The following is a 26,652-nucleotide window of genomic DNA, read 5'->3' as shown; positions in this document are numbered from 1 at the left end:
GTGTGTGTGTGTGTGTGTGTGTGTGTGTGTGTGTGTGTGTGTGTGTGACATTAAGGACAACAGAGGTTATCTAGTTACCTAGCCTTATAGTTTACAGGTGAGGGCAAGAAGTACAAATATTCCCAAGGTTTTACCTGTACTTAATTTTGGCCTCTCTGCTACAATCAAATACAAGAATGAATTGTCTGAAAATTTCAGTGTTCATACACAATATAATCCTAAGTAGGAAATCCTTAATGAGTTTTGACTCCTTAGCTAGCATTTCAGAGATGATTTAGTTTTCATGCACTGTTTTAGTTCCTACCAAAATATTGGTTGGTTTTTCTCCATATTAAAGTGTAAAAATAATTTAACAGCGGCAAAAGTTTAACAAACAAGGAATCATGAAGAAATAGTGGTTTTGAAATTATTGCTGATCATCTGAGCCTGTGCTTCAGTACATTCATAGTTACATCATCTTTCTGAGTGTTTGTATGTAGCCAGTTATTTGTATATCTTGATTGTAAACACTGTAAAAAGTCATCTGCCTTCCTACCATTCCCCCTTCATGCTTCAACATCTGATAGAAGGTGATTTAAATCCTTTCACACAGACCCAGATGCTGATGTTATCTCCTGACAACAGTCTTTTGAATTGAATACCACTCATAGGTTTTGAAAATGAGCCTGTAACCTTGATCCTAGTGCCTACAAACAGTAAGCAGCCTAGTCAGATGGATGTGGCCATGGTTTGCTTCTATTGCTTTCATCCACTTACTTTTCTTTAAAAATTCATTATGCCAGTTCTGGCTGGGTGTGGTGCCTCACACCTGAAATCCCAGCACTTTGGGAGACCGAGTCAGGCGGATCACGAGGTCTGGAGATCAAGACCATCCTGGCTAACACGATGGAACCCCATTTCTACTAAAAATACAAAAGATTAGCTGGGTGTGGTGGCATGTGCCTGTAGTCCCAGCTACTCAGAATGCTAAGGCGGGAGAATTGCTTGAACCCTGGAGGCGGAGGTTGCAGTGAGCCGAGATCACACCACTGCACTCCAGCCTGGGTGACAGAGTGAGACTCCGTCTCAAAAAAAAAAAAAAATTACTATTCCGGTTCTGAGCAGACCCCTCCAGTAGTCTGCTGTATATTGGATATACCAGTAGTTCCAGGTATACCCATTTGGAAATGCTAATAAATGTGATGTTACCACCAATAGGATTCTATGTCCCATCTAATTTTTGTTTTCAGGTTTTTTTGTTTTGTTTTGTTTTGTTTTGTTTTGTTTTGTTTTGGAGACAGAGTCTTGCTCTGTCGCCCAGGCTGGAGTGCAGTGGTGCGATCTCAGCTCACTGCAACTTCTGCCTCCTGGGTTCAAGCAATTCTCTGCTTCAGCCTCCCAAGTAGCTGGGATTACAGGCGGTCGCCACCACGCCCGGCTAATTTTTGTATTTTTAGTAGAGACGAGGTTTCATCATCTTGACCAGGCTGATCTTGAACTCCTGACCTCGTGATCCACCTGACTTGGCCTCCCAAAGTGCTGGGATTACAGGTGTGAGCCACCACGCCCAGCCCAGGTATTTTATTTTATTTTATTTTTCCTCTACCTGCCCTTTGTTTTAAGGTATTTTAGAAATGGGAGTAGTGTGGCCACCTGAGGGGAGCTGTGCCACAGCCGTGGTCCTTCCACAGGTGGGTTCAGGCACCACTGAGAGTGGATGCAGAAGATGACCCCGTGGGTTTTTAGGTCTGTTCAGTCCCAGCCCTACACTAAAATACACCGAGGTTGGGAGAAGGTGTTCCAGGACCAAACAAGAATGGATACTTTATCAATGGCAATAAGAAATTTACTTGCCCTCACTCTGCCCTCTCAAAATGAAACAAAATGTTTAATAACTCAGTGTATTTGGGAGATGTGTATAGGATGGTGTGATTATAAAGTATATTCAGAGTCCTTTCTTTCCCCTGAGAAAAATCTGTGGAGTCAGTATTTCAGCTTTTCCCCTTACCCGCTGGTCCCCATGTCAGAGCAGAACCCTGGGATACATGAACCTGGATGGCCTGAGGCCTGGTGGTGTACTCTGCTTTAGGTTTTTCTATACCTCTTTCCTGGCGTTTTGAGCTGTAATGGCTATAAAGTTATACAGATAATATATATATAGATATGTAAAATTCTTAGATCCTTTTTGTTTGTTTGGTTTTGAGACAGAGTTTCGCTCTTGTTGCCCAGGCTGGAGTGTAATGGCACGATCTCTGCTCACTGCAACCTCCACCTTCTGGGTTCAAGCCATTCTACTGCCTCACTCAGCCTCCCGAGTAGCTGGGATTATAGGCACCCACCACCACGCCCAGCTAATTTTTGTGTTTTTAGTAGAGACAGGGTTTCGCCATGTTGGCCAGGCTGGTCATGAACTCCTGACCTCAGGTGATCCACCTGCCTCTGCCTCTCAAAGTGGTGGGATTACAGGCGTGCACCATGGTTCCCTGCCATTCTTAGAGTCTTATGTTAAGTAGGGTAGAGGCTTGAAATATTACAAGATATTTCCTATCTAATTTCATTTTTAAAATTTCATTTTGTTGTAAGTTGACAACTTATAATTGTATATATGTATGGAGTACAAAATGATGTATGATTCATTAATACAATGTAGAATAATTAAATCAAGCTAATTAACATACCATCACCTCAATTACTTGTCATTTTTTATGATGAGAACATTTGAAATTTACTCTTACCAATTTTGAAATGTACAATACACTGTTATTAACTATATTAATCATGTTGTGCAGTCGATCATTTAAAAAACCCAGTTATTCTTTACTGAGATTTTATACCCTTTGAGCATTAGCTCCCCATTCCCCCACTGCCCAGCCTCTGTAACCACTTCTCTTCACTTCCGTGAGTTGGGTTGTTTGAGTCCACATGTAATAAGCACATGTGGTATTTGTCTTTCAATTCCTGGCTTATTTAACTTAGCATAATATTCTCCAGTTCTGTTCATGTTGTTGCATATGACAGGAGTCTTCTTTTTAAAGCCTGAATAGTAGTTTTATACACACATACACACACACACACACACACACACACACACACATATGTACATACATACACACACACCACATTTTCTGTATCCATTCATTGTTGATAGGCACTGAGGTTGATTCCCTAACTTGTTTATTGTGAATAGTGCTGTGATAAACTTGGGAGTGCAGGCTTTTCTTTGACAAACTGATTTTAAATATTTTGGTAAATTCACAGAAGTGGGATTCCTGGATCTAATTTCATTTTAATTGAATTAAATTTAATTTCAGATATTTATCCACAAAGTTGGGTAACTATGACTGGTACAGAAAGCTTATCTTTAGTTTTGATTTGCCTGTGTAAATAAATACAGGTTGGGCATCTCTAATTTGAAAATCCGTAACTTTTTGAGTGCTGACGTGACGCCATAAGTAGAAAATTCCACATCTGACCTTTGTGACAGGCTGCATATATTATTAAAATGTTTTATATAGTTACCCTTAGGCTATGTGTATGAGGTTTATATGAAACATAAATGAATTTTGTGTTTAGACTTGGGTCCCATCCCCAAGATATCTCATTATGTATACCCAAAGATTCCAAAATCTAGAAAATTCTGAAATCAGTAACACCTCTGGTCCCAGGTATTTTGGATAAGAGGTTACTCAGTCTGCATCTGGAGTTAGGTTTGACCTTTGAAGAATAGCGATCTTTGACCCCATTGTCTGTCCCTACCCTTCTCCCTTGAAGTCAGGAATGATCGAAGCCATTATGACTGTGTCCCCAAGGTCTTAGCTAAGGTGACATGTCTAACAGTCATTGTCCTGTAAGTGGAGGTGGGCTCAACAGGCAGAGTTAATGCCTCTTTAAACTGGTTGGTGAGCGCACTTGAAGGGAGATAGTGATGTCTCTAGGAGACAGTTTTCCCCCCTCTGTATGCTTAATTAGTATCTGACTACCAATTAAAAGTTTTATGTATACATTTCTGAATTATACAGTAAACCTCTAATGTTCAGGCAGCTCTTAACCTTATTATCACCATGTTGTGGAAATGCATGAAAAGTTTCTTCAGAAAGTATCTTTTTAAGCCATACAGTATACACGTTAGCCACTTCATCCCAAATTTCTGGAGAAACTTGGTTGGCTATATTGGCTTATAAAGTAAGAATTTTGATCTGATTTCACTTGGTTCTGAATCAAGAGCCCCCATGACTAAGCAGTTAAAAATATGCAGGAGGTTAATCCTCTTCTCTCTAGCAGATTGTTTTGACTTGGCAAAGTTATTTATTTGCTAATATCCATCTTTGTACTCTGTTGAGGCTGTCTTTGGTCTTGATATCCCTGTCACATTTGATAACACAGAGGGACAGGAGTGGTCTGTTTTGGAGGCTTTAGGGACCTGATGATCCCTGCTATGAGCTGGTGGCAGGTATCATCAGCTGGTGATCAATGGGACAAAGAAGCTCTTTCCTCTGTATCGTAGGTGAATTTACAGTTGTTCCATGTGGCTTGCAGGCCACCTCTGTATGAAGGACTCTCTCTCTCTCTCTGCCCTAGTCCTATTGGTATTTATGAACTATCCAGATACCCCCTCGATTATTATTACTGTTTTTATGTTGTGGAAAAACATTGCCCTGAGGCTGATATTAAGACTGTTTCTGGGAAAGACTCAGGCTATTTAAACTGATAAAACACTAAATTAATAATCATGAAAGATCTCCAGGAAAGGAAGTTTCCATCTCAACATTGAGATGTCTGTGTTTGGGCAGACTGTGTTGTGTGTTGCTGATGACAACACAGTTGCCCTTCAACAGCAACTTTTTCTTGGCCTTGCCTGTCTCCATTGCCTTCCTTTTCCCCTAGTCTACCCCTTGTTAATTACCTAGTTCTGAGTGTTTCATTTCAGTTATTTTAAATTTGTTAAATCTCAACACTGTTGTCTGATATTCAAAGATGTGTAGAAATCTTTGCTATTCTGCTCCCAAATAGCTACCATAAGGATCTTTTTTCTAAGCCCAGATTTGGGGGATGGATTTTGTCCTCTATTAATCTCCTTAAATCGACATATATTGTTCATTTCAAGAGAAATCCAGCCAGTGTCCATAATTTAGCCCAGAAACAACTCCCCCTCCCCTTTTTTTTGCACAGAGCCCCAAAACTTTATTGTAAGCAGATTGGATGTGCCCCTGTTTAGTGGTTTAAAACATAGCAAGATGTCCACCTCTACAAAAAATTTTAAAAATTAGCTGGGTGCCTGTGTTCCTGCTTAACTCAGGAGGCTGAGGTGGGAGGATCACTTGAGCCTGGGAGGTTGAGGCTGCAGTGAGCCATGATGGTGCCATTGCACTCCAGCCTGGGTAGCAGAGTGAGACCTTGTCTCTAAACAAACAAACAAACTGGTGAGAAGTTGTTTACTTCCCAGTGGGCTCCTCTTTCTATTCAGAAGTATACCCTAGGATGCTTTCACACAGGAAGCTTCATTTCCCTCTTTATTCCACATTCTGTTTAAAATATATTATTTATAAACATTTTGACATTTATGCCATTGTTAAATTATATTGGTAGTAAAAATGAGGCTTATTTGTTAAGAAATTCTTGATAAGCTTCTAGAATTGTTGGAAAAGTGAAGACATTTTCCTTTTAATTTGCTGTATGACTTATTTTTATATTGCTATTACTAACATAATTTTGAATCTTAGAGAAGCAAAACCTTTAAGTGACCTCTTTTCTCTCTATCTTGGCTGCTCTCTTTTTCTGTAAAACAATGATAGTAATATCTAACATTTATTGAGCTCATCCACTTGCTTTATATTAATTTATTTAATCCTCACAACCGAATAAGGTAGAAACTTGGTTTTCTCCCATTTTGCGTATGAGAGCATTGAGGCTTGGAGAAGTTACTTGCCCAAAGTCATGTAGCTTCGTAAGTTGCAGAGCCAGGATTCAAACTTAGACAGTTTTTTTTGAATCGCATGATCTCTAAATTCATGTCTGGCTTTAATTTTCTGTGATTTTGAACAAAATTCTTCAACTAGTGAGTAGTAGGCATTACATAATTACCTGTGTCTAACTTTCGAGCGATACTTTTGTGTCTGAGGTAGCTCTGGAACACTTACTCAGGGAGGGGATGCTGTCTTCTCCCCTCAGTATAGCAGTGGCCAGCTTCCACTGAAGGTGACATTTTAATTTGTAAACCTTCTTTAGGATGGCACTGTTAGCCAGTACAGAGAAAAAATTAGAGATTCTCCCACAGCATCATTTTATCTCCTTGGTTTTGTTTGAGGAGGAAATCTAGATATAAACCTGGAAGAATGGCAAGAGAGCATAGAAACAATTTTGTTCCATCCCTTCACTTTTCAGAGGGTTGGGGAGACTCCACTAAGGTTGCAACTAGCGGTTGCAGACTGAACTGCAATCCTAGATTACCTAATTTTAATCTAGTACCTGCTGAAACCACACACTGCCTCCCTTTATAGACTTAATTTTTAATTAAGTTACCTGCCTATTTAGAAAGATTTTGGATATTACAGCTACTTAAATTTGTTCCAAATTGTTGTTTACTTCCAGTCTACCTTTGTGTGTTTAATCTGTAGAATTGATTGTGAAGTCTTTTTAGCACAATGCTGCCACTCCCTGGTTATTGCATAGTACTGCATTGGGGAATCCAATAGTTCTTTCACTGCCATTGTCAAGTATAATATTAGGAGTCATACATCTAGGTACAAATAAACCAAAGCAGTTAATTTATTTGTGTGTGTAATCAGTAGGTATTCCTACGTCATAAGAGAACATAGATATTGTACTTCAGAAGATCACCAGTATCCCTGGCTTGGTTCTGAAAAATAGACATTGTACAAATTTGAGTTACTGTATCTAAAAGGTATTTCTGTTGCCCTTCAGGTTTTCAGATGTCTTAAATGTGTTGCAGAAATACATAGACGGTAGCTTTTGAAACATTGTTGTTAGGAGTGCTAGTAGATCTGGACTCTCCTATATGCTCAGTGAAATAATTCATTTCTGTGAGCACTGAAGCGTGTATTAGTAGCTCAGTGACTAGACATCACTATCATCCCTTGCAGGAAACCAAGTTCTGGTGAAGAAGTAATTCCTGCAGTTCTCGACGCAGTTCTTCAGATTTCTCTGTGAACTATTGGTTACAGTCACCTGCCAATAGAGGAAACAATATTCATTGAGCACCTACTCAGTTCTGGATGCTTTCTGTCTTTTTTATTCTTTCAGTAATTATTTTAGGTAGATTTCAGTATCTCCTTTTTACAGAAAAGGGGAAACTGGGAGAATCTCGGTCATGTGCCTGAAGTCACATACATGGGAAGTGATGGAGTTGAGATTGGAGGGGCCACAGGCCTTCCCATCTTCTTTCCCGCAGGCCATCTTCCCTACCCTGTAGTGCTTGAACCAGGTTTTATTTCTGCCATTTTGGTTTTGTTTTCCTTAAAAAACAAAACAAAATGAATTACCAGACCAGTGATTTCTCAACTAGGGACAATTTTGTCCCCACAGGGGAGATTTAGCAATGTTTAGAGACAGTTTTGGTTGTCAGAACTGGAGGTTGGGTGCTACTGGCAATTAGTGGTTAGAAGCCAGGGATGTCATTAAGCATCTAACAGTGCACAGGCAGATCCCCACAACAAAGAATCCTCTGGCCCAAATGTCAGTAGTGCTGAGGTTGAGCGAGTGCTTATTATAGATGGTGTATTTTAACTGATTGCATCCCCGAGCACTGCCAAACAGGTGCTGCTTCTTCCCCTGGTTTATATATGTTTTTCCTATAATGAGTAATCTTATTCTGTTCCTGCTTTTTATTATCCTGCCTAGGGAAGAAACTAAGTTTTGTTGGAGACGAAATATAATTTTTCCTGTACCCCTCTTAAGTTCTTGGCAAAATAATCCTTGTGCCAGAGAGCATATTTTGAGGTGGTATATTCTGATCTCCTACACTTTCTAGCTGCTCTCCCATGTCCTGGCAATTTGTCCCTTGCTGCCTGTGTATTTGGTCAGCAATAGAGTTAGAAAACTCCAGTTGTCCTGTAAGCTCACTAAAGGCCAGACACAGTCAGGACTCAGGTTCTTCTCCATATTTCCCCAGAATGGCTTCCTCGACGCGTGCAGATGGACTGTGGGGTCTGGATATGTTCAATAGTTTGTCTATCTTTATGTCTTTCAATGAAAAAATTCATTGAAATCTCTCCCATTTTTTCTCAAGTCAGATGTTAGCACGTCCATAATCCCCTGCTGAAAGTGATTATTTCTCTAAACTGCTACATGTAACATTTATTCTATTTATTTAACATACTGGTATGTCCTCTTTTTCCCATCTGCAGCATAAACAGTGTAGAAAATTTTTTTGCCGTCAAAAATTTTAATATAAAGGCATAAAATGGATAAATATTAAAGAGTGCTCATCATGTAGGATTATTCTATGTATAAAGTGTAATTAAACCAGTGATGATGCCCTATTTTTGTAGGCATGTGTATTTGGCACAGTTAAATGCAAAGAATGAATCTTGGTATTTATGTTATTTACTTTGGTTTTTTGTTTTGTTTTGTTCTGTTTTTTGTTTTATTTATTTATTTATTTTTGAGATTGGAGTTTTGCTCTCGTTGCCCAAGCTGGAATGCAATGGCGCAATCTTGGCTCACTGCAACCTCCGCCTCCCAGGTTCAAGCAATTCTGTCCTGCCTCAGCCTCTGAGTAGCTGGGATTATAGGCATGCGCCACCATACCTGGCTAATTTTTGTGTTTACTTTGAAACAGCACATTTTTGGCCAGCGCGGTGGCTCATGCTTGAAATCCCAGCACATTGGGAGGCCGAGGCGGGTGGATGGATCACTTGAGGTCAGGAGTTCCTGACCAGTCTGGCCAACATTGTCAAAACATGTCTCTACTAAAAATACAACAAATAGCTGGGCGTGGTGGCACACACCTATAATCCCAACTACTTGGGAGGCTGAGGCAGAAGAATCGTTTGAACCTAGGAGGTGGAGGTTGCAGTGAGCCGAGATCATGCCACTGCACTCCAGCCTGGGTGACACAGTGAGGCTCCTTCTAAAAAAAAAAAAAGAAATAACACATCTTTACATTTGAGCTCTGTTGAAACTTGTGGCAATTGTCATCTTTCTGATTCTTTAAATGGCTTTTAAGTGTTTTTTAGCAAAGGTTTTTTGGAACCTTCCTGGTGTTTTAGTGTTGGCTATATTTGTGACTGCTCGTTAAAGCAGGAAGCGTCTTCCTTCATTAATGAGGGCTCTTTTATCATATTTTAGGATTTAGGCATCCCCTTTATAAACATGAGGCGTTTCTTGAATTTTAGCTCTCATTCATTACTGATCAACAGGCCTGTGATGAGAATGTAGAGGCTGCTGAAAGGCATGACTGCATTCACCTTGGAGAAGCCTGTTAAGGCCACACATGGGTTGGAAAAGTATTTTAGGAGGCCGCAGGAAACCTCAGTGCACTCCCTGTTGAGCTATTTCTTGACTAGCCACAGAGATGATCTTTTGCAAGCTGTAGCCCCATAACTTGGTAATGGAAGGGCAATATTTGATCCTTTATTCTCTGAACAAACTGGGAACAAAATTAACTTTTAGGGATAACATAGTTCAGTGTCCTACAAACATTTACAGGATCATTTATGTGATAATCATAAAACTCTTCATTATTCACAAATAATTATATACAAGATGTTCTATTATCTGGAGATTCGGAAATAAATGAGATGAGGTCTCTGGACCCATAGTACCTTCATCACCACCCATTCTTCGCTATATTCATCTGGCACTTAACAATAACTGTGGCTAAACAGTGGAAGGAGAATCTAATTTAGTCTGGGTAATAGGCAAACCTTGGAGAAGAGATTATTTTGTGCCAGGCCTTGCGGGGTGAGTTCTTTCTAGCCTATTGCCCTTAATGAGCCTTGACAGTCAGCTAACACTGACTCTAAATATTTACCAAAATGATTAAAGATTAAAATAGAAGGATATATTAATGTAGTATTGTGTAGTTAATGTTAAATAAAAATGTAATATTGAATGGATTAGTTAATCAAACTGGGGAGATAAACAGATTCAAGACTGGTCTCCTTTTGTTTCCTGAAATAAGCAGTTTAGAGGGATAAAGTGAGAGGGTCTATTGATGGGTGTTTTTAAAAAATAAAATTTGACCTCATAACTGACTTATGTATTGTTGTGGTCCTGATGGTAGTTGTGTCTCTCCCTATCTGCCTGTCCACCCATTTACAGGGGCTTTTGGTCATGGGTATGATATGCACTTGTGGCCACCTGAAATCCTGTTCCTAACGCTGTTAGATTTTCCTTTTCAGAGTAAGAGGGACCATCTCCTCATGAACGTCAAATGGTACTACCGTCAATCTGAGGTTCCAGATTCTGTGTATCAGCATTTGGTTCAGGATCGACATAATGAAAATGGTAAATATGTCCTTCTGGTTTGATTCGTGTATTTCTTAGCTTTGGGCAAAGTTCTTTCTAAAGACATTCATTAAATGAAGATAACTTTTTGAAAAATGGATTTTGGAGTGTTGGTAGGCCTTATGCTTGACGATTCACATTGGCTACCAGTCAGTCACGTGAGGTGGGTCTGTCCCTCTCCAGTTCCAGATGAGGAAACTGAGGTTGAGAGATGCTAAGGACGTTGCTGGGGCCATGCATCCTCTAAGTGGCAGTGCTGGCACTGGCATCAAACTTTGCCTGGCCCTGATCCTGCTCCACTCTTCTCACAGTCAACAAACCAATGAAAAACAGCTTGGAAGAATGATGTTCTTTTTTTATCTTTCTGGGTTTTTTTTTTCTTTCTTTGAAACTATAAAATAACCTCTGTTAAAGCGTGTAAATTATAGTTCCTTGTTAAAAATATTCTTTTCAATGGAAGCTGTGTGAGTCCACTACATTTTGTAATATTTAGCAAGAAAAATAAGATGGACAGGATCACTAAGTTTTTTGGTAGTTGAAGGAGGTGCTAAGATAAGATAGTTGTTTTTCTTCTTTTTCCATTTGTGCTTAATCCATTTTGGCAAAATATAGGGTCTTAGTAAGTGGTATAAAACATAGCCAAGAAGATACTTTGTTGACAAAAACTGTACATTCTGTTACTGTTATTCTTGCAATTTATGATTCCTCTTCTCTATTTTGCATACTTACAATGCTAACCAGGCCTGGTTATTTAGTGGGTGGTAAACCTGAAAGAAAAGTTTTACAAAATTTTTTTACTTGTTTTGGGTAACTCAGTTTTAATGTCCTCTTAATTAATTTTTTGACAGACTCTGGAAGAGAACTTGTCATTACAGACCCAGTTATCAAGAACCGAGAGCTCTTCATTTCTGATTACGTTGACACTTACCATGCTGCTGCCCTTAGGTAAGTACTGGAGACATGCTCTTCCATGTGAAGGAGGAGTCACTGAGTGCAGGAGGTGGAGGGTCTAATCTCTCCTGATCTTTTAGTAGTCACTGTATTAATCAGACTCCTCTTTTGGCCTCAGAGTGAACATTCCAGTGTCCCCTCCGGATTGTTGAGATTGCAGAGGTTCTCCATGTCTTCACTAATCTAGCTTTACCTCTCTCTCTCTCTCTCTCTCTTTTTTGATAATTTACTTTTTAACGCCGTTTCTATATTATTGTATCTTCATTTCCTTGGAAATTATTATCCTGGTATTGTTTGCTGAAGTATATGGGTGAACTCTTCCGATGGGCCAGGTGCAGTGGCTCACATCTGTAATCGTGGCATTTTGGGAAGCTGAGGTGGGAAAAAGTGTTCTGATGGTCTGCAGTTTACTTTCTAAAGACTTAATTCCTGCCACTAGAAAAGATAGAGAAATGGATGAAGCAGATATGGCAGCGTGTAATTAATTGAGAACCCAGGCAAAATTTATAGAGATTTTCAATGAACTATTCTTCCATTTTCTGTATGTCTGAAAAATTTCCTACTATACAGCTTCATTGGCAGGGGGAAGAGATGGGTAGAAAGATATTGAAGATTTCATTCTGAGGCAGAAGGTAACATTCCAGCCAGTCATAATGTCTTCAGGAATTATGTCAAAAAAATGACCATGACATTTGCATCTTTGGGTATTTTCTGTCTCTTTCAAGAAAAGGATGGCCATAATGGCTCATTTTGTGTATGTATGGCTGACTTTGGGCCTTTTAAGTGGTATAGGAAGTAAGACTACTAATATTCTTAAAACCCTTTCCTCACTGGAAATAATCAGTAATAAAGTGGTGAAAGACTACTTTTTTTTGTTAAATACTGTAATATGGTTTTAACAAAATACTAGGATTTTGGTAGCTTTTGTCTTAAAACTACAATGAGTTACAATAATTTCTCCATTCTGATGCTCAGATGGTATTCAGGAAAACCACCTGGAGTCTTTTTTGCAAAGCTACATAGCTAAAGTCAGTTATTTCAAGGTAAATTAGTAGCAACTTTAGGGCAGGCTTTGGCAAGCTTTTCGGGTCAGCTGATATTTCACATGGTATCTGTTGCAGTGACTCAGCTCAACCATTGTAGCATAAAAGCCATAGACAACATGGAAATAAATGAAGTGGCTGTGCTGCAATAAAACTTTATGGATATTGAAATTTGAGTTTCATTTAATTTTCATGTGTCAGGAAATATTCTTCTTTTGCTTTCTTTTTCAGCCATTTAAAAATGGAAAAACTCTTCTCTCAGGCCACAGGAAGCAGGCAGTGTGCCAGATATGGCTTTTTTGGCCATAGTTTGCCAACTCTGCTGTGGGGTATGGCATGGATGTAGTTAGGTTTGACTTTTTACAGGAATTTAGATGAATTTAGAGAGTTTCTCAGTGTTTTATAAACTTCTTCTGAATTTCCACAAGCTTTGTGTGACTTTTAAGATTGGCTTTCCAAGCTAAAGCTCACTTGCTGAACAAAGGAAGTTAATGCAGGGTTGATTATATTGATGGAACAGTTGAATTGTTACCTGGGACTAGTGACTTAATCCTGGAATATTGTTACCTGGGACCAATGACTTAATCCTGGAATATTGTTAGCTGGGACCGGTGACTTAATCCTGGAATATTGTTACCTGGGACGGGTGACTTAATCCTGGAATATTGTTAGCTGGGACCGGTGACTTAATCCTGGAATATTGTTACCTAGGACTGGTGACTTAATCCTGGAATATTGTTACCTAGGACTGGTGACTTAATCCTGGAATATTGTTAGCTGGGACCGATGACTTAATCCTAGAATATTTCTTGTCTTTTTTTTTTTTGGAGACAGGATCTTGCTCTGTTGTCCAGCCTGGAGTGCAGTGGTGAGATTATGGCTAACTGCAGCCTCAAATTCCTGGGCTCAGGCAATCCTACCTCCCCAAGTAGCTGGGACTACAGGTGTGCACCACCACACCTGGCTAATTTTTGTATTTTTCGTAGAGATGAGGTTTTACCATCTTGCCCAGGCTGGTCTTGAACTCCTAAGCTCAAGCAATCCACCCACTTTGGCCTCCCAAAGTGCTGGGATTACAAGTGTGAACCACCACACTCAGCCAAATCCTGGAATACTTCTTACGCTGGTTTGCATACTCTTTCTTTCCTCTTTCCATCTTGTCTCACGGGTTGAGGGAAAAGATTTTAAGTGATTTAGAGTTTCAGTTGAACAAGTATATGAGATATGTAACTGTGTATTCAACATGTTTTGACATAAATGCTTAAAATCAATATATTTGAGTACTTATCATTGGTATTGAGATTTGTAGAATCTTTTTTTCTGAGACAGAGTCTTGCTCTGTCACCCAGGCTGGAGCTCAGTGGCTTGATCTTGGCTCACTTCACTGCAACCTCTGCCCCCCAGGTTCAAGTGATTCTCCTACCTCAGCCTCCCGAGTAGCTGGGACTACAGACACGTGCCACGATGCCCAGCTAATTTTTGTATTTTTAGTAGAGACAGGGTTTCACCATCTTGGCCAGGCTGGTCTTGAACTCCTGACCTCAAGTGATCACCCAACTCGGCCTCCCAAAGTTCTGGGATTACAGGCATGAGCCACCACCCCTGGCCCATTTTTATCTTTAGCATTTTTAGAAGAACAAGTTATCCTAAATAATTCCATCTGATTTCCATGAATTTACTGTAGCTAAGTTTACAATCAGATGTTTCTTGGAGATGTGTAAATGTGTAAGTCACTGTCCTTTCACTGTCCTTTTCACTGGCCACCACAGCTGGAGTGCTACAGTGGTAATACTTTATCCTCTTTTCACTGGGTATATAATTAGAATCCTCAATTAGTTTTTTTTTCTCTTGTGGTGTTTCTTTAAAGTGGTCATAAAAAGTGGTAGCTGCTTTGTAAAACTTTTACCTTGAATTTGATTTTGTAAGTTTCAAATACAACATCCTTTTGTGACTTGACTACTGGATTTTTTTCAGACATCAGATGACAGGTGGTTGTTTCGTCACTGAACAAGCTGACCTAATGGTGCAGTGTCATGTGTGTGTGGACACGCTGGCTTAGTGGTGCAGTGTCTTGTGCATGTGGACGTGCTGACCTAATGGTGCAATTTTGCATGTGTGTGTGGACGTGCTGGCCTAGTGATATGGTGTCGCACACGCGTGTGTGGACGCACTGGCCTAGTGGTGTGGTGTCGCACACGCGTGTGTGGACGCACTGGCCTAGTGTGGTGTCACGTTTGTGGATGTGCTGGCCTAGTGGTGCAGTGTTGCACGCGTGTATATGGACATGCCGGCCTACTGGTGTGTCACGTGTGTGTGTGTGGACGCGCTGGCCTAGTGGTGCAATGTCGCACACGTGTGTGTGGATGCACTGGGCTACTGGTGTGGTGTCACGTGTGTTTGGACGCACTGGCCTAGTGGTGCAGTGTCGCACGCATGTGTGTGGATGCGCTGGCCTACTGGTGTGGTATCACAAGTGTGGACATGCTGGCCTAGTGGTGTGGTGTCACGTGTGTGTGGACGTGCTGGCTTAGTGGTGCAGTTTTGTGTGTGTGTGAACGTGCCGGCCTAGTGGTGCAGGGTCACACCTGTGTGTGGACGCACTTCCCTAATGGTGCAGGGTCGCGTTGCTGTCACTTAGTGATCCGGCCTCACTCTTGGCAGCAGCGCTCACTGTGACAGAAGCTTTGCCTGTCCCATTACTCCCATAAAACAGAATGGGATGGCAGTGCCCCCAGCAGTCTCTGTTTATTCTCTTTCTCTTCACCAAGGTAGATTAGCTTAAAAAATGTTTGGGATGTATTTGGTGGGGGATGGTTAAAGTTAAGCTTTAACTTTTTTTTCCAATTTTCTTCTCATAGTTTATTCACAGAGTTTTTTCCTTCTCCATAGTTATAAACCAGTACTACTAAAAATAAATTCAATTTTGAGAGAGACACAAATAAAATAGTCTGTAGGCACATGAAAAGGGATCAAATAAATGTAATGAAAAAAACCATGGGGAACAAAAAAGAAAAAGACTGATCATGTTAGTGCTTAGCACCATTCTTCTTGAAGATCAAAGGGCTCGGTTGTGTGGTTTCATCCGGTCACAGTAACTCTGAGGGGGCTCTTGCCATTCCATTCACTGAGGAGGAAACTGATGTATAAGGTTTTCTTTCAAGCTGGTGCTAGAGTTGGGTTATAAAGGAGGAGAGAGAGCTTTATCCTTTAGCCATGGCGAATCAAAAGAAAAACAAAATGCCCTATAGTTTCTTTGTAAATTGTGAGATTATAGCTTTTTCCTACCAGAGTTTCTTCCTATAAGAAAATCTGAGCCCTTCACAGTTATAGAAATGTGTGTTGAAGTCCAGCATTACTGAATTGCTGTTAGTTTTGAATTCTTGACCTTAGCTATCCCTTATCTCTACCTTTCAAGATAAGTTTCTACAGCTGCTGATCTTATTTCATCACACTTTATCCATAACCACCATAAAGTTAGCATTTTGAATAGAGTATTTTTTGAGTTCTGTTTATTCCCGGGTAAGAATTTTTGGTCAGCATTGTGGTATAATAGACTGAAGTTAGAAGACTTGTGTTTGAATCCTGGCTCTGCTGTAGCCTTGTGGCCGATGTCAAGTTTTTTAACATTTGAGCTAACCTTTTGACAAACTTGTTCAGGGTCGCATGACTAATGACAGAATCCTGAACCAAACACACACATCTGGTTCCACATCCAGTATGGTAAGGAGTGTGAAAGTCCCTCAAAGAGCATCTCAGGCCCCAGTAACATGTGTAGTACACTCCATAGCTCATTGAATTTCTGCTGAGTTCTTAAAAGTATAAGGGGAAGAAAAGAAAAAGTGAAATTAAGTATAATTTTGTACTGAGTTAATGATGGTGTAATCACTCAGCATACACTTATTTTAGTATTTCTCTGTGGCCTGTTGGAGGAGGAGGGATTAGATATTTAGATTCCTTCAGGTATATGGAGAAGAGTTCAGCTTAGGGAGCTATCTCAACACACTCCAAGAACGAGCAGATAAACTTGTAACTTGTAATTTGTTTTCTATGCTACTTTTTCTCCCCTAAGGATAATGTTTTATTAATGATCCAAGGATCTGGAGTGATTGCTTTGTGATTGGACTGAGGACATGTGACCTGGGGAACATTCTCGGGTTTATTGTGTACTCGCATCAGGGCATTCTCCAGTATTGATTGTGGAGGGCAGCACAGGAGATCATAAATGTCTTGTCGGCTTGAGGGCTGTTTTCCAGCTTTCCGATTACCTACTTCCTATTTGGAGGAGTCACTTGGGGAAAAACATATCCTACTGCAGGTCAGGTTATAGGCTATCATTTTACCCAGGGGTTCCTATTATAGGAAGATGCTTTAGGATGAATTTTCTGGAAGACCAGGGCCAAGGAGACCTAAATTAGCTGTTTGAGGCTTCCATTCTGTTTCTTTTCATTATAAATTAATTTATCTCCTTACTTTGTTACCAGCTACTAGGATCATGTATATGTTTAGGGCTTGAAACAGATTAGTTACATCTGTGGACAGTTTCCCAACCATTCCTTAAAACATTTAAAAATCCTTTAGCGGCCGGGCACGGTGGCTCACGCCTGTAATCCCAGCACTTCGGGAGGCCAAGGTGGGCAGATCACCTGAGGTCAGGAGTTCAAGACCAGCCTGGCCAACATGGCAAAACCCCATCTCTACTAAAAATACAAAAAATTAGCCGAGTGTGGTGGCTGATGCCTGTAGTCCCAGGTACTAGGGAGGCTGAGGCAGGAGAATCGCTTTAACCTGGGAGGTGGAGGTTGCAGTGAGCCGAGATCGTGCCACTGCACTCCAGCCTGGGTGACAGAGCTAGACTCCATCTCAAAAACAACAACAACAACAACAAAACACCCTTTAGCTCCTGCAGGTTCCATAAGGAGTTCCATGGTGTCTCAGAGCTCTTAGTTTTGCAGTTTAAGAATCCTTCTCTGGCTTTAATCTACAGTTGTTTTTATATGTGAAATAACTTTGACCTACAGCGTTTTTATTGTTTTGTCTATACATGCTTAGTACTTCATTAGACATCATAACCTGTCAATTCCTTTATTTATTCATTCATCATTTAACACTTTATTAATCTACTAGTAGATGAAGGGCTCTGTATTTGGTGATGGAAACCTACCCAGTAAGATATTCCGTCTGCCTTTGAGTACTTCATAGTATTTGAAAAACTTTCTTTTATTTGGAACTATTTTTAGACACACAGCAAAGTTACAAGTACTCAGGTTCAATATATCCCTCCCCTAACCTCCCACAGTGTGAACTTCTACAACTATAGTAGTTATCAGAACCAGGGATTAACATTGATACAATAGCATTAGACTAAAGATTATCTTTGAATTTCAACAATGTCCTCGTTGTTGTTCCAGGATCTTATATGGGATCCCACATTGCATTTAATTATTTCTTCTTAGTCTCCTGCAGTGTGTAATGGTTCTCCAGTCTTTCCTTGCCGTTCATGACCTTCCTTGGTATTGTAAATATTATTGATCAATTATTTTGTCAAATGTCCCTCAATTTGGCTTTTCTGAAGTTAGGCATTTTGGGCAAGAACCACAGAAATGACATGTTTCCGAGTGCATCTTATTATCATGGGCTTCATGAGGTTGATAATGTCTAATTACTGGTGATACTGACCTTGTCCACTTGATGAATGTGGCTTCTGGCAGGTTTCTTCACTGTAAAGCAGCTTTTCCCCTGTACTTAATTAACTTGGGAGATACTTTGAGACTATGCAAATCATTTATCTCCTTAAATTTTCACCCAGTGATTTTAAGCACCTATCAATGGATTTCACCTGTAAAAGTTACTTCTGTGAAGCTTGCCTTTGGTGGTTTTTCATTTTTCTTCTTTTCTTCTACATTTATTAATTGGAATTCCACTGTAGTAAAGAAATCTCCCGTTTATCCCATACATCTATTTGAGTATTTACATCAGCATGAACTTATGGATTTTTTTTTGTTTTATTGCCCAGCTTTGGCCATTAAGAGCTACTTCAGATTGGCCACTGCACTTTACCAGCAAACTTCTGTATTTTTTTGAGCACTTTCTTATTTCTAGCTCCACAAGATGTTCTCAGACTCGTTTTTTATTTTCTAACCTCCAGCACTGGAATTAACCATTCTGTGAGGAGCCCAGGTTCTCTTTAGTGGAGAGCAGTGTTTAGAAACCAAGATCTGGGTATTAGGTATGTGTATTACTACTGGGTGTCATTGTTCTAGATCCAGTTAGCAGTTGGTTAGTTAGTTGATCCAGTTAGTTGATGTAACTGCTCTCTTGTGTATGAGCATTTAGGTTGTTCCTAGGATTTTGCAATTATAAATGATGCTGCAGTGAATTCAGGGTGCATTTATAATAGTGGGATTGCTGGGTTGAAATGATGGTGCAATGAATTCAGGGTGCATTTATAATAGTGGGATTGCTGGGTTGAAAGGTTTATGCCTATGCGGTTTGTTACATATTACCAGAGCTAGGATGTGTATGTATACTAACCTGTGCCTATTAACTTCCCCTAACCCCAGACTTGTAAGGTTATATTAATTTCAGTTCCAGTCCAACACTGGAAGATTTTATTTTATTTTTTTTGTGACAGAGTCTTGCTCTGTTGCCCAGGCTGGAGTGCAGTGATGCGATCTCAGCTCACTGCAACCTCTGCCTCCTGGGTTCATGCAATTCTCTGCTTCAGCCTCCCGAGTGGCTGATATTACAGGCACCCACCACCACACCCGGCCAATATTTTTGTATTTTTAGTAGGGATGGGGTTTCACTGTCTTGGCCAGGTTGGTCTTGAGCTCCTGACTTCCTGATCCACCCGCCTCAGCCTCCCAAAGTGCTGGGATTACAGGCGTGAGCCACTGGGCCTGGCCTGAAGATTTTATTCTTTACTTTCCCTTATTTATAACTACTTTCTCCAACACAGAAGAAACTCAGTTCTTATTGTTTAAAATATACTTACTTGTTTTTGTTTAATTCTGAAATACATACAACTTAGTTTCAGAATTTGTGACCCATGTCTTGGTGAGAAACCCATTTATTGACTCTTTTTGTCTTTGGTCTTACGGTGCAAGATACTGTTTTTCCTCCTACTTAGGTCAATTCTGTTCTTTCTTACCTCCTTATGTGCATTTGTTTATTTGTAATACATTAGGTTCATTTGTTGCTGTTTACATCCTATTTTTGGTTTCCCCTTGTTGACCTGGACTGTTTATTTTATGGTTGTGTGAGAGCATGTGGACTATTGCTGTGGTTCTAAGAGTCAGGGTTATAAGAAGATACTCTTCAACCCTGCCGCCGTGTTCCCATCCTCTACTTCTTTCCCTCTCACTCCCACCTTCCTGCTCTAGGTAACTGATCATTTTACTTGCTGGATCATCCTTCCAGCATTTTCTTTTCACAAATCAGCAGATACATGGCTCTTTTCTTAAAACCCTGTCTTATTTGAAGGGTAGAATACTGTAGATACTCTTTTATACTTTGCTCTGTTCACTTGATGACAGTATATTGTGGGAATGGCTCCTATCAGTTCATAGAGGACTTGCTCATTCTCTTTTACTTCCTTATGTTGATATGCTATAGTTGATGTAACTGCTCTCTTGTGTATGAGCATTTAGGTTGTTCCTAGGATTTTGCAATTATAAATGATGCTGCAATGAATATCTTTGTGTATATATATTTTCTTATCATTGGGAGCTTCAGGGTGCATTTATAATAGTGGGATTGCTGGGTTGAAAGGTTTATGCCTATGCAGTTTGTTACATATTACCAAATTTCCCTTCAGCTGGCATGTACCAATTTGTGTTCCTTCTGATAAGTATGAAGCAGCCTGTTTTCCTAATAGAATGTTTTGTCTTTTTAAAATTTTACAAGTCTGATAGGTGAGAAGTGTTATCTCCGTGTTTTTATTTTATTTCACTAACAATGAGTTTGAACATTTTTTCATATGTTTGAAGGATATTTTTGTCTCTTTTGTAAATTGTCTGTTTATGTATTTTCTATTGGGTTTTCTTTTTGTTTTACTTTTAAAAAGTGCTTTATATGACTGTGGTACATGGCAATTGTTGCAAATATTTTTCTCCCACTTTTGTCAGGTTTCATTTAATTTTATTTATTGTATTTTTTATTGTGTAAAATGTATTTTTATCTAATCAAATTTATCAGTCTTTTATTGCCTCTGGATTTTGAGTCATAGTTAGAAAGCCTTTCCCTACACCATATTTAAAGAATAATTCTACCCAGTTGTTCTAGCACTACTTATTAAAATACCTATGTTGACTGTAATGGTTTGAGATGTCACCATTGTCATGTCTTGCTTTCCATATGTGTTTTGTACTTGCTTTTTTGTTTTGTTGTTCTATTGTCTATTTATGTGCCAGCACTACACTCTTAATTACAGAGGCTTTATAGTATGTTTTAATGTGTGTTCCCCTCTTTTTCAGTTATTTTTTTTCCATGTGAACCTTAATAGTTTTATTTCCAAAAAAAAAAAAAAAAAAAAAGCTTGTTGGTATTTGTACTGGGATTATACTGGATTTATTAATTAATCTGTGGAGAAATGCCAGTTTGAGTTTCCCTATCTAAGAACATGGATGTTTTACCATTGTTCACATCCACTTTTTTGTCTTTCAGGAGTGTTTAAAAATCTTCCTTGTTACAGATTTTGTACAGTTTTGGACTTTTTCTCCCTAAGCTAATAATCTTAATTTTTTTTTTTTTTTTTTGAGACGAAGTCTTGCTGTGTCGCCCATCCTTGTAGTGGGGCGCCATCTTGGCTCACTGCAACCTCTGTTTCCCAGGTTCAAACGATTCTCCTGCCTCAGCCTCCGAAGTAGCTGGCATTACAGATGCCCGCCACCATGCACAGCTAATCTTTGTATTTTTAGTAGAGACAAGGTTTCACTATGTTGGCCAGGCTGGTCTTGAACTCCTGACCTCTTGTGATCTGCCCACCTCGGCCTCCCAAAGTGATGGGATTACAGGTGTAAGCCACCGCACCTGGCCTACAGACATATTTTGAACTCTATCCTGTAATAATAAAGAATACACATTGATTTGTGTATCTTGCCACCTTTTCAAAAATTGGTCATATATTAGATCACAGAAAAAAAATCATTCCGATTAAAATACAATAAAACTGTAGTTTTCTAAGAAAAACAAAGAACAGAAGACCCTTTCACCTGGAAATTTAAAACTTCCTGTTAAGCAACTCCTGGGCAAAACGGGAAATACAAACTAAAATTCTGTATTTATTTATTTATTTTTATTTTTATTTATTTATTTTTGTCCAGGCATGGTGGCCCACACCTGTAATCCCAACATTTTGAGAGGCCAAGCTGGGCAGATCACTTGAGCCCAGGAGTTTGAGACCAGCCTGGGCAATGTGGTGAAACCCTAGCTCTGCAAAAAATTGTTGGGTATGGTGGTGCGCACCTGTAGTCCCAGCTACCGGGAAGGTTGAGCTGGAAGAATCACCTGAGCCTGGGAAGTTGAGTCTTCGGTGAGCTGAGATCAAACCACTGCACTTCAGCCCAAGTGACAGAGAGAGACCCTATCCTAAAAAAAAAAAAAAAAAAAAAAAAGCCGGGCATGGTGGCTTGCACCTGTAATCCTAGCACTTTGGGAGGCTGAGGCAGGTGGATCACAAGGTCAGGAGATCGAGACCATCCTGGCTAACACAGCGAAACCTCGTCTCTACTAAAAATACAAAAAGTTAGCCGGGTGTGGTGGCACGCATCTGAAATCACAGCTACTTGGGAGGCTGAAGCGGGAGAATCGCTTGAACCCAGGAGGTGGAGGTTGCAGTGAGTCGAGATCGTACCACTGCACTCCAGTCTAGGTGTCAGAGTGAGACTCTGTCTCAAAAAAAAAAAAGAATTTTTATTAATAATTTATTTTTTATTAATAATTTTTTATTATTAAGACTCCATCTTAGTAATAATAATAATAGCTTTCAACAGGTTTGCTACTGTAAACATTCTGTGTGTGCTCGTGCACGTCGTCCTGAGTCTTTCGTGTTCGCGCGTGCCTGGGGATACAGGAAGACCTTCCCAGTTATTGGTAGTTTTAAGGGAGTGGATTTCTAGGCCACAGTTTTCATTTGTATTGTCTCCTTTCATAAGAGGGGCTCTCTTGTCTCTTCTTCATCCTTTTCATATAGCCACCTCCTCTTGGTAGCCAGAAGACCCTTCAGATGATGCCCCAGGTGTAAAACTCCCTGGGGCCCGCCCCACTTGGAAGGATTACTGAAATGAGTCATTTCCAGGACGCCTTTTTTACTGTTGAATGAAAGGACGCTAACACATGGGGCTTCCCTGTCTTTAGTCATATTTCTGTTAACAGTGAAGCATTGCTTTAGATACAGAGTCTGGAACTGATTATTTCAGCAAGGTGGATGTGATGGCAATTTTCTCTTAACGGCCCCTCGTCATCTATTCTGTAAACAATGTCAAATAATGTCCTACTTTTGACAGAGATCATGGTGAGAAGAGTGCTCTTGATAAAAAAAACACTGAATACTTAAAATCATACCCATACTTCTGCACACATATACACACATTTTTAAAGGTAAACACTGTTCTTCATGAGGTGATTTGTAAAATACTTCAAATGGGTGCCACCCAGTCAGAGCCAATCCTGGTGGCCTTACCTGGTTATGGAAACCCTTTCTTCAGCTCTGCTCAATACTCAGTGTTTGAGGGCTGACTAACTGGCAAGATTGCCAGCTTTAAACAGCTACAGCTATATGGTAATAATTCTCATTGTTTTACTTTCCTCCAGTAGTTTTTTAATATACAGTACAACGTAGATTTTAAGTGTACATTTTCAGAAATGTGTTTGACCCTAAACAAGACCTGGCATATTCCCCTCATCTCAGGAAGTTCCCTCAAGATCCTCCCCTCTCAAAACCTCCCACCCAGAATCACCAACTGTTCAGGTTTCTCTCACTATAAATTATTTTTTCCTCTTCTAAAGCTCATGTAAGTGGAATCATGCAGTGTATACTGTTTTTGTGTCTGGCTTCTTATACTCAACATTTAATTTTTGAGATTTGTCCATGGTATTTTATGTATCACTAGATCTTTGTATTTGTGTAGTATTTTATTGTACATATATACAGTTTGTTTATTTACCTGTTGCTGCACATTTGGGTTGTTTCTAGGCTATTATGAATAAACCTTTCATGAATAACAGCAACAATAAAAATGTACAAAGAAGGAAATAATAAAGATAAAAACAAATTTGTGAGGAAGAAAACTTAGATGTAATTAACCAAATTCTTTTTGTTTTTTGAAAATTTAATACCTTGTTTAAAAAATACATTATGACCAGCTGGGATTTATTCCAGGAATGCAAGGTTTGTTCAGGTTTTCACTCTATTGATAGCATATATCAAACTATTAAATCTAAAGGAGGAAATCAGTCAATTATTTCCAATACTATGATTATGGTTTGATTGTCTATAAAGCTAGTGTCATATTTAATAGGAACATATGAGAGACATTTCCACTGAAATCAGGAACTAGCCAAGGATGTTCACTCTTTCCACATTGTATTAGAGGTACAGTGCAATTAGAAGCGTAAGAAAAGGATAAAAAGTAAAAATGTTTAAATATCAGTACCTTTCATATATACAAACAGAATCAAATAGAGAAACGGCTTGATGGTAGAGAAAAATCCCATTTACGACAGCTTCGTTATCATTTATCAGATGAAATACTTCTATTCCTATTGCTTTTGGCTTTCTGTAAGCTAGTAGTTTCGCCCCTCACAGGAGACATTTGGCAACTCTTGAGACATTTTTTATTGTGAGGAAGAAATGTGTGTGGGTGCTACTAGGTAGAGGCCAAGGATGCTCTTAAATATCCTACAATGTACAGGACAGCCTCTGACAATAAATAATTATTTAGTACAAACTGTCATTAGTGCCGAGATTGATAAACCCTGCCCTTAACATACCTGATTTCTAGTGGTTGTGTTTAGAGTTATGGGTTTTCTTTACCTTTAATTGATACATTAATTACTCCAGTTTAAGAGTGAAATAACGAAGAATAATAAAAGAATCAATTTCCCTTAGTAATGGACAATAATAGGAATAACTTACTTTACATAGCACTGTGTAAGTAGAGTTTTGTAGGCTTTGTCTTTATAAGTGCAGTAGGTGTTATCTCTATTTTACTGCCAAAGGAACCTATTTCTTCTGGCTTTCAGGGATTAAATCACCTTGTATAGATGGGTAGTTAGTTTCAAAGTGAGCTAGTTGTTCATTTGTAAGAAAGATCATACCTGCCTTTTCTTTCCCAGAAGCTTATTTTAGTTCTAGTTAAATACTAGAAGAGGCAGTTCTGGGCCTGGGAAGTTGATGCTTAGTCTGTATTTTTCCTTGAGTTGTATCTTACTATCTACAAATAGTAGGTATGAATACTATAGCCCTTCTAATAGAACTTTCTGCTGTGATGGAAATGTCTTATAAATCTGTGTTGTTCACTATGGTAGCTAGTAGCCATATGTAGCTATTTAGATTTACGTAAGATCAAATAATTTATTTGTTAAGATCAAATAACGTTTTAAATTCAGTTCTCAGTTGTATCAGTGTTGTTTCAAGTGCTCAGTAACCCTGGAATACTTTCTATTCTGTAGCTTCTGTTCTGTAGAACTGTAGGTACTTTCTAATCTATAGTTCCCAAGGGGACTTTATATCAACAGCATTGTTTTTAATTTAAAAAATGGAGATGGGGGCTAGGTGCAGTTGTTCACACCTATAATCCCAGTGCTTTGGGAGGCCAGGGCAGGAGGATCACTTGAAGCCAGGAGTTTGAGACCAGCCTGGGCAACCTAGTGAGGCTCCCATCTACAAAAAATTTTAAAATTAACCTAACCAGGTGTGGTGAGATGGGGTCTCAACTAATGTTGCCCAAGTTTGTCTTGAATTCCTGGCCTCAAATAATCCTCCTGCCACAGCCTCCCAAAGTGCTGGGATTACAGGTATGAAGCCACTGTGCCTGGCTGACCCTGATTTGGTTACAGGTACTTAAGCCCTTAAGGTAAAGAAGAACCTTGCTTTTTAATTTCTTGGTAGGAAGTGAATGAATGAACCCATGCTGATAACTCCTCAGTCAGCTTCTCTTCCTAACACTGTGGCCATTAGCTGGTGTGTACGTTGTTACCGTGCATACTCAAGGAGTTCTTATCGGAACAGATAGCCTGCTCAAGCAGTGGGAGGCCATGTCCTGGAAGTATGCTGCACGACTTTTGATATGAAATGGGAACTTTTGGTCCTCCTATTCCATCTAACCTCACTGTAGCCTTTGGCTTCCACTTGACATTAAAGTGACTGGGAGGGAGTTAGAGTTCTTAAGCCTCCTCTGCCTCTTTGGGAATCCTGGAGTGAGTGTGTGTGTGCGTGTGTGTGTTTGTATTTGGAAGTTAGGCCTCACCACGTGATATAATGCTTCTGGCATTTACATTGATACTTGGTGCATAGAAACATTGCTTAAGCCATTCTGGAGTAAGTATCGTAGAGTTTTCAACTACAGGTTGGTTTAACTTTAGGTGGTAGATTAACCTGAAAACCTTACTCCACCTGAAAACTTTACTCCACTTTATTTTAGTATTTCTATGGGAAAGTGATTTCTAACTTATAGCCATTTAAAGTTACCCCCAAATTTGAGAACTCCTTGTATATTGGGGCCCATGTTTATGCAAAAAAGTTAAAATTTCTCTAGGTTTTAATTTCCAAGTAACTTTATTTGTTGCACATTACAGGAGAAGAAAAATGTTTATTGGCCAGAAGCTGTATTCCAAAGACATGTCAAATATTACACATTTTAGCTTAAACAGTTAAACTTTCTGCCTATCTAGTATAATAGGAAGAAAGGCTCATTTTTTTTTATGATTTAGAAAGGCTTTAGACTGAGTTTTTCTTATTTTCACAGTGGTTTAATTTTTCTCCATTTCTACTTTGTTTACTATTCTTTCTCATAGTCCTACCTCCAGTTTATCTTTGTTGTTTTAATTAATTTTACTTTATTAGTAAAATGGTGATATAAAAGCAGTCAGATTACACCGGTGTACAGTGAGGCAGTCATGAAACAGCTGAATAGGTAAAATGAAGTGTGGTGTTTGTAGCCGATTCTCCATGCACATGGACTTAGTTCAGTGCTTCCTCCACCCTTACCCC

The 26,652-nt window shown here is 39.4% G+C and overlaps 1 protein-coding gene across 4 annotated transcripts in view; it reads left to right on the top strand.

The window, feature by feature from the left end:
* RERE (arginine-glutamic acid dipeptide repeats) overlaps positions 1 to 26,652 on the top strand; it is a 464,393-nt gene that overhangs the window by 250,305 nt on the left and 187,436 nt on the right. For all 4 annotated transcript variants that reach the window (XM_032758816.2, XM_032758813.2, XM_058443739.1 and 1 more), the window contains 2 exons: positions 10,341 to 10,446; positions 11,295 to 11,391. In XM_032758816.2, the coding sequence (XP_032614707.1) occupies positions 10,341 to 10,446; positions 11,295 to 11,391 (203 nt within the window). The remainder of the gene's footprint in view (positions 1 to 10,340; positions 10,447 to 11,294; positions 11,392 to 26,652) is intronic.

This window comes from Hylobates moloch, unplaced genomic scaffold, assembly GCF_009828535.3.
Source record: "Hylobates moloch isolate HMO894 unplaced genomic scaffold, HMol_V3 SCAFFOLD_9, whole genome shotgun sequence".
Taxonomy (NCBI): domain Eukaryota; kingdom Metazoa; phylum Chordata; class Mammalia; order Primates; family Hylobatidae; genus Hylobates; species Hylobates moloch.
Note: the sequence above shows the minus strand (reverse complement) of the source record. Positions and strands in the feature narration are given on the sequence as shown.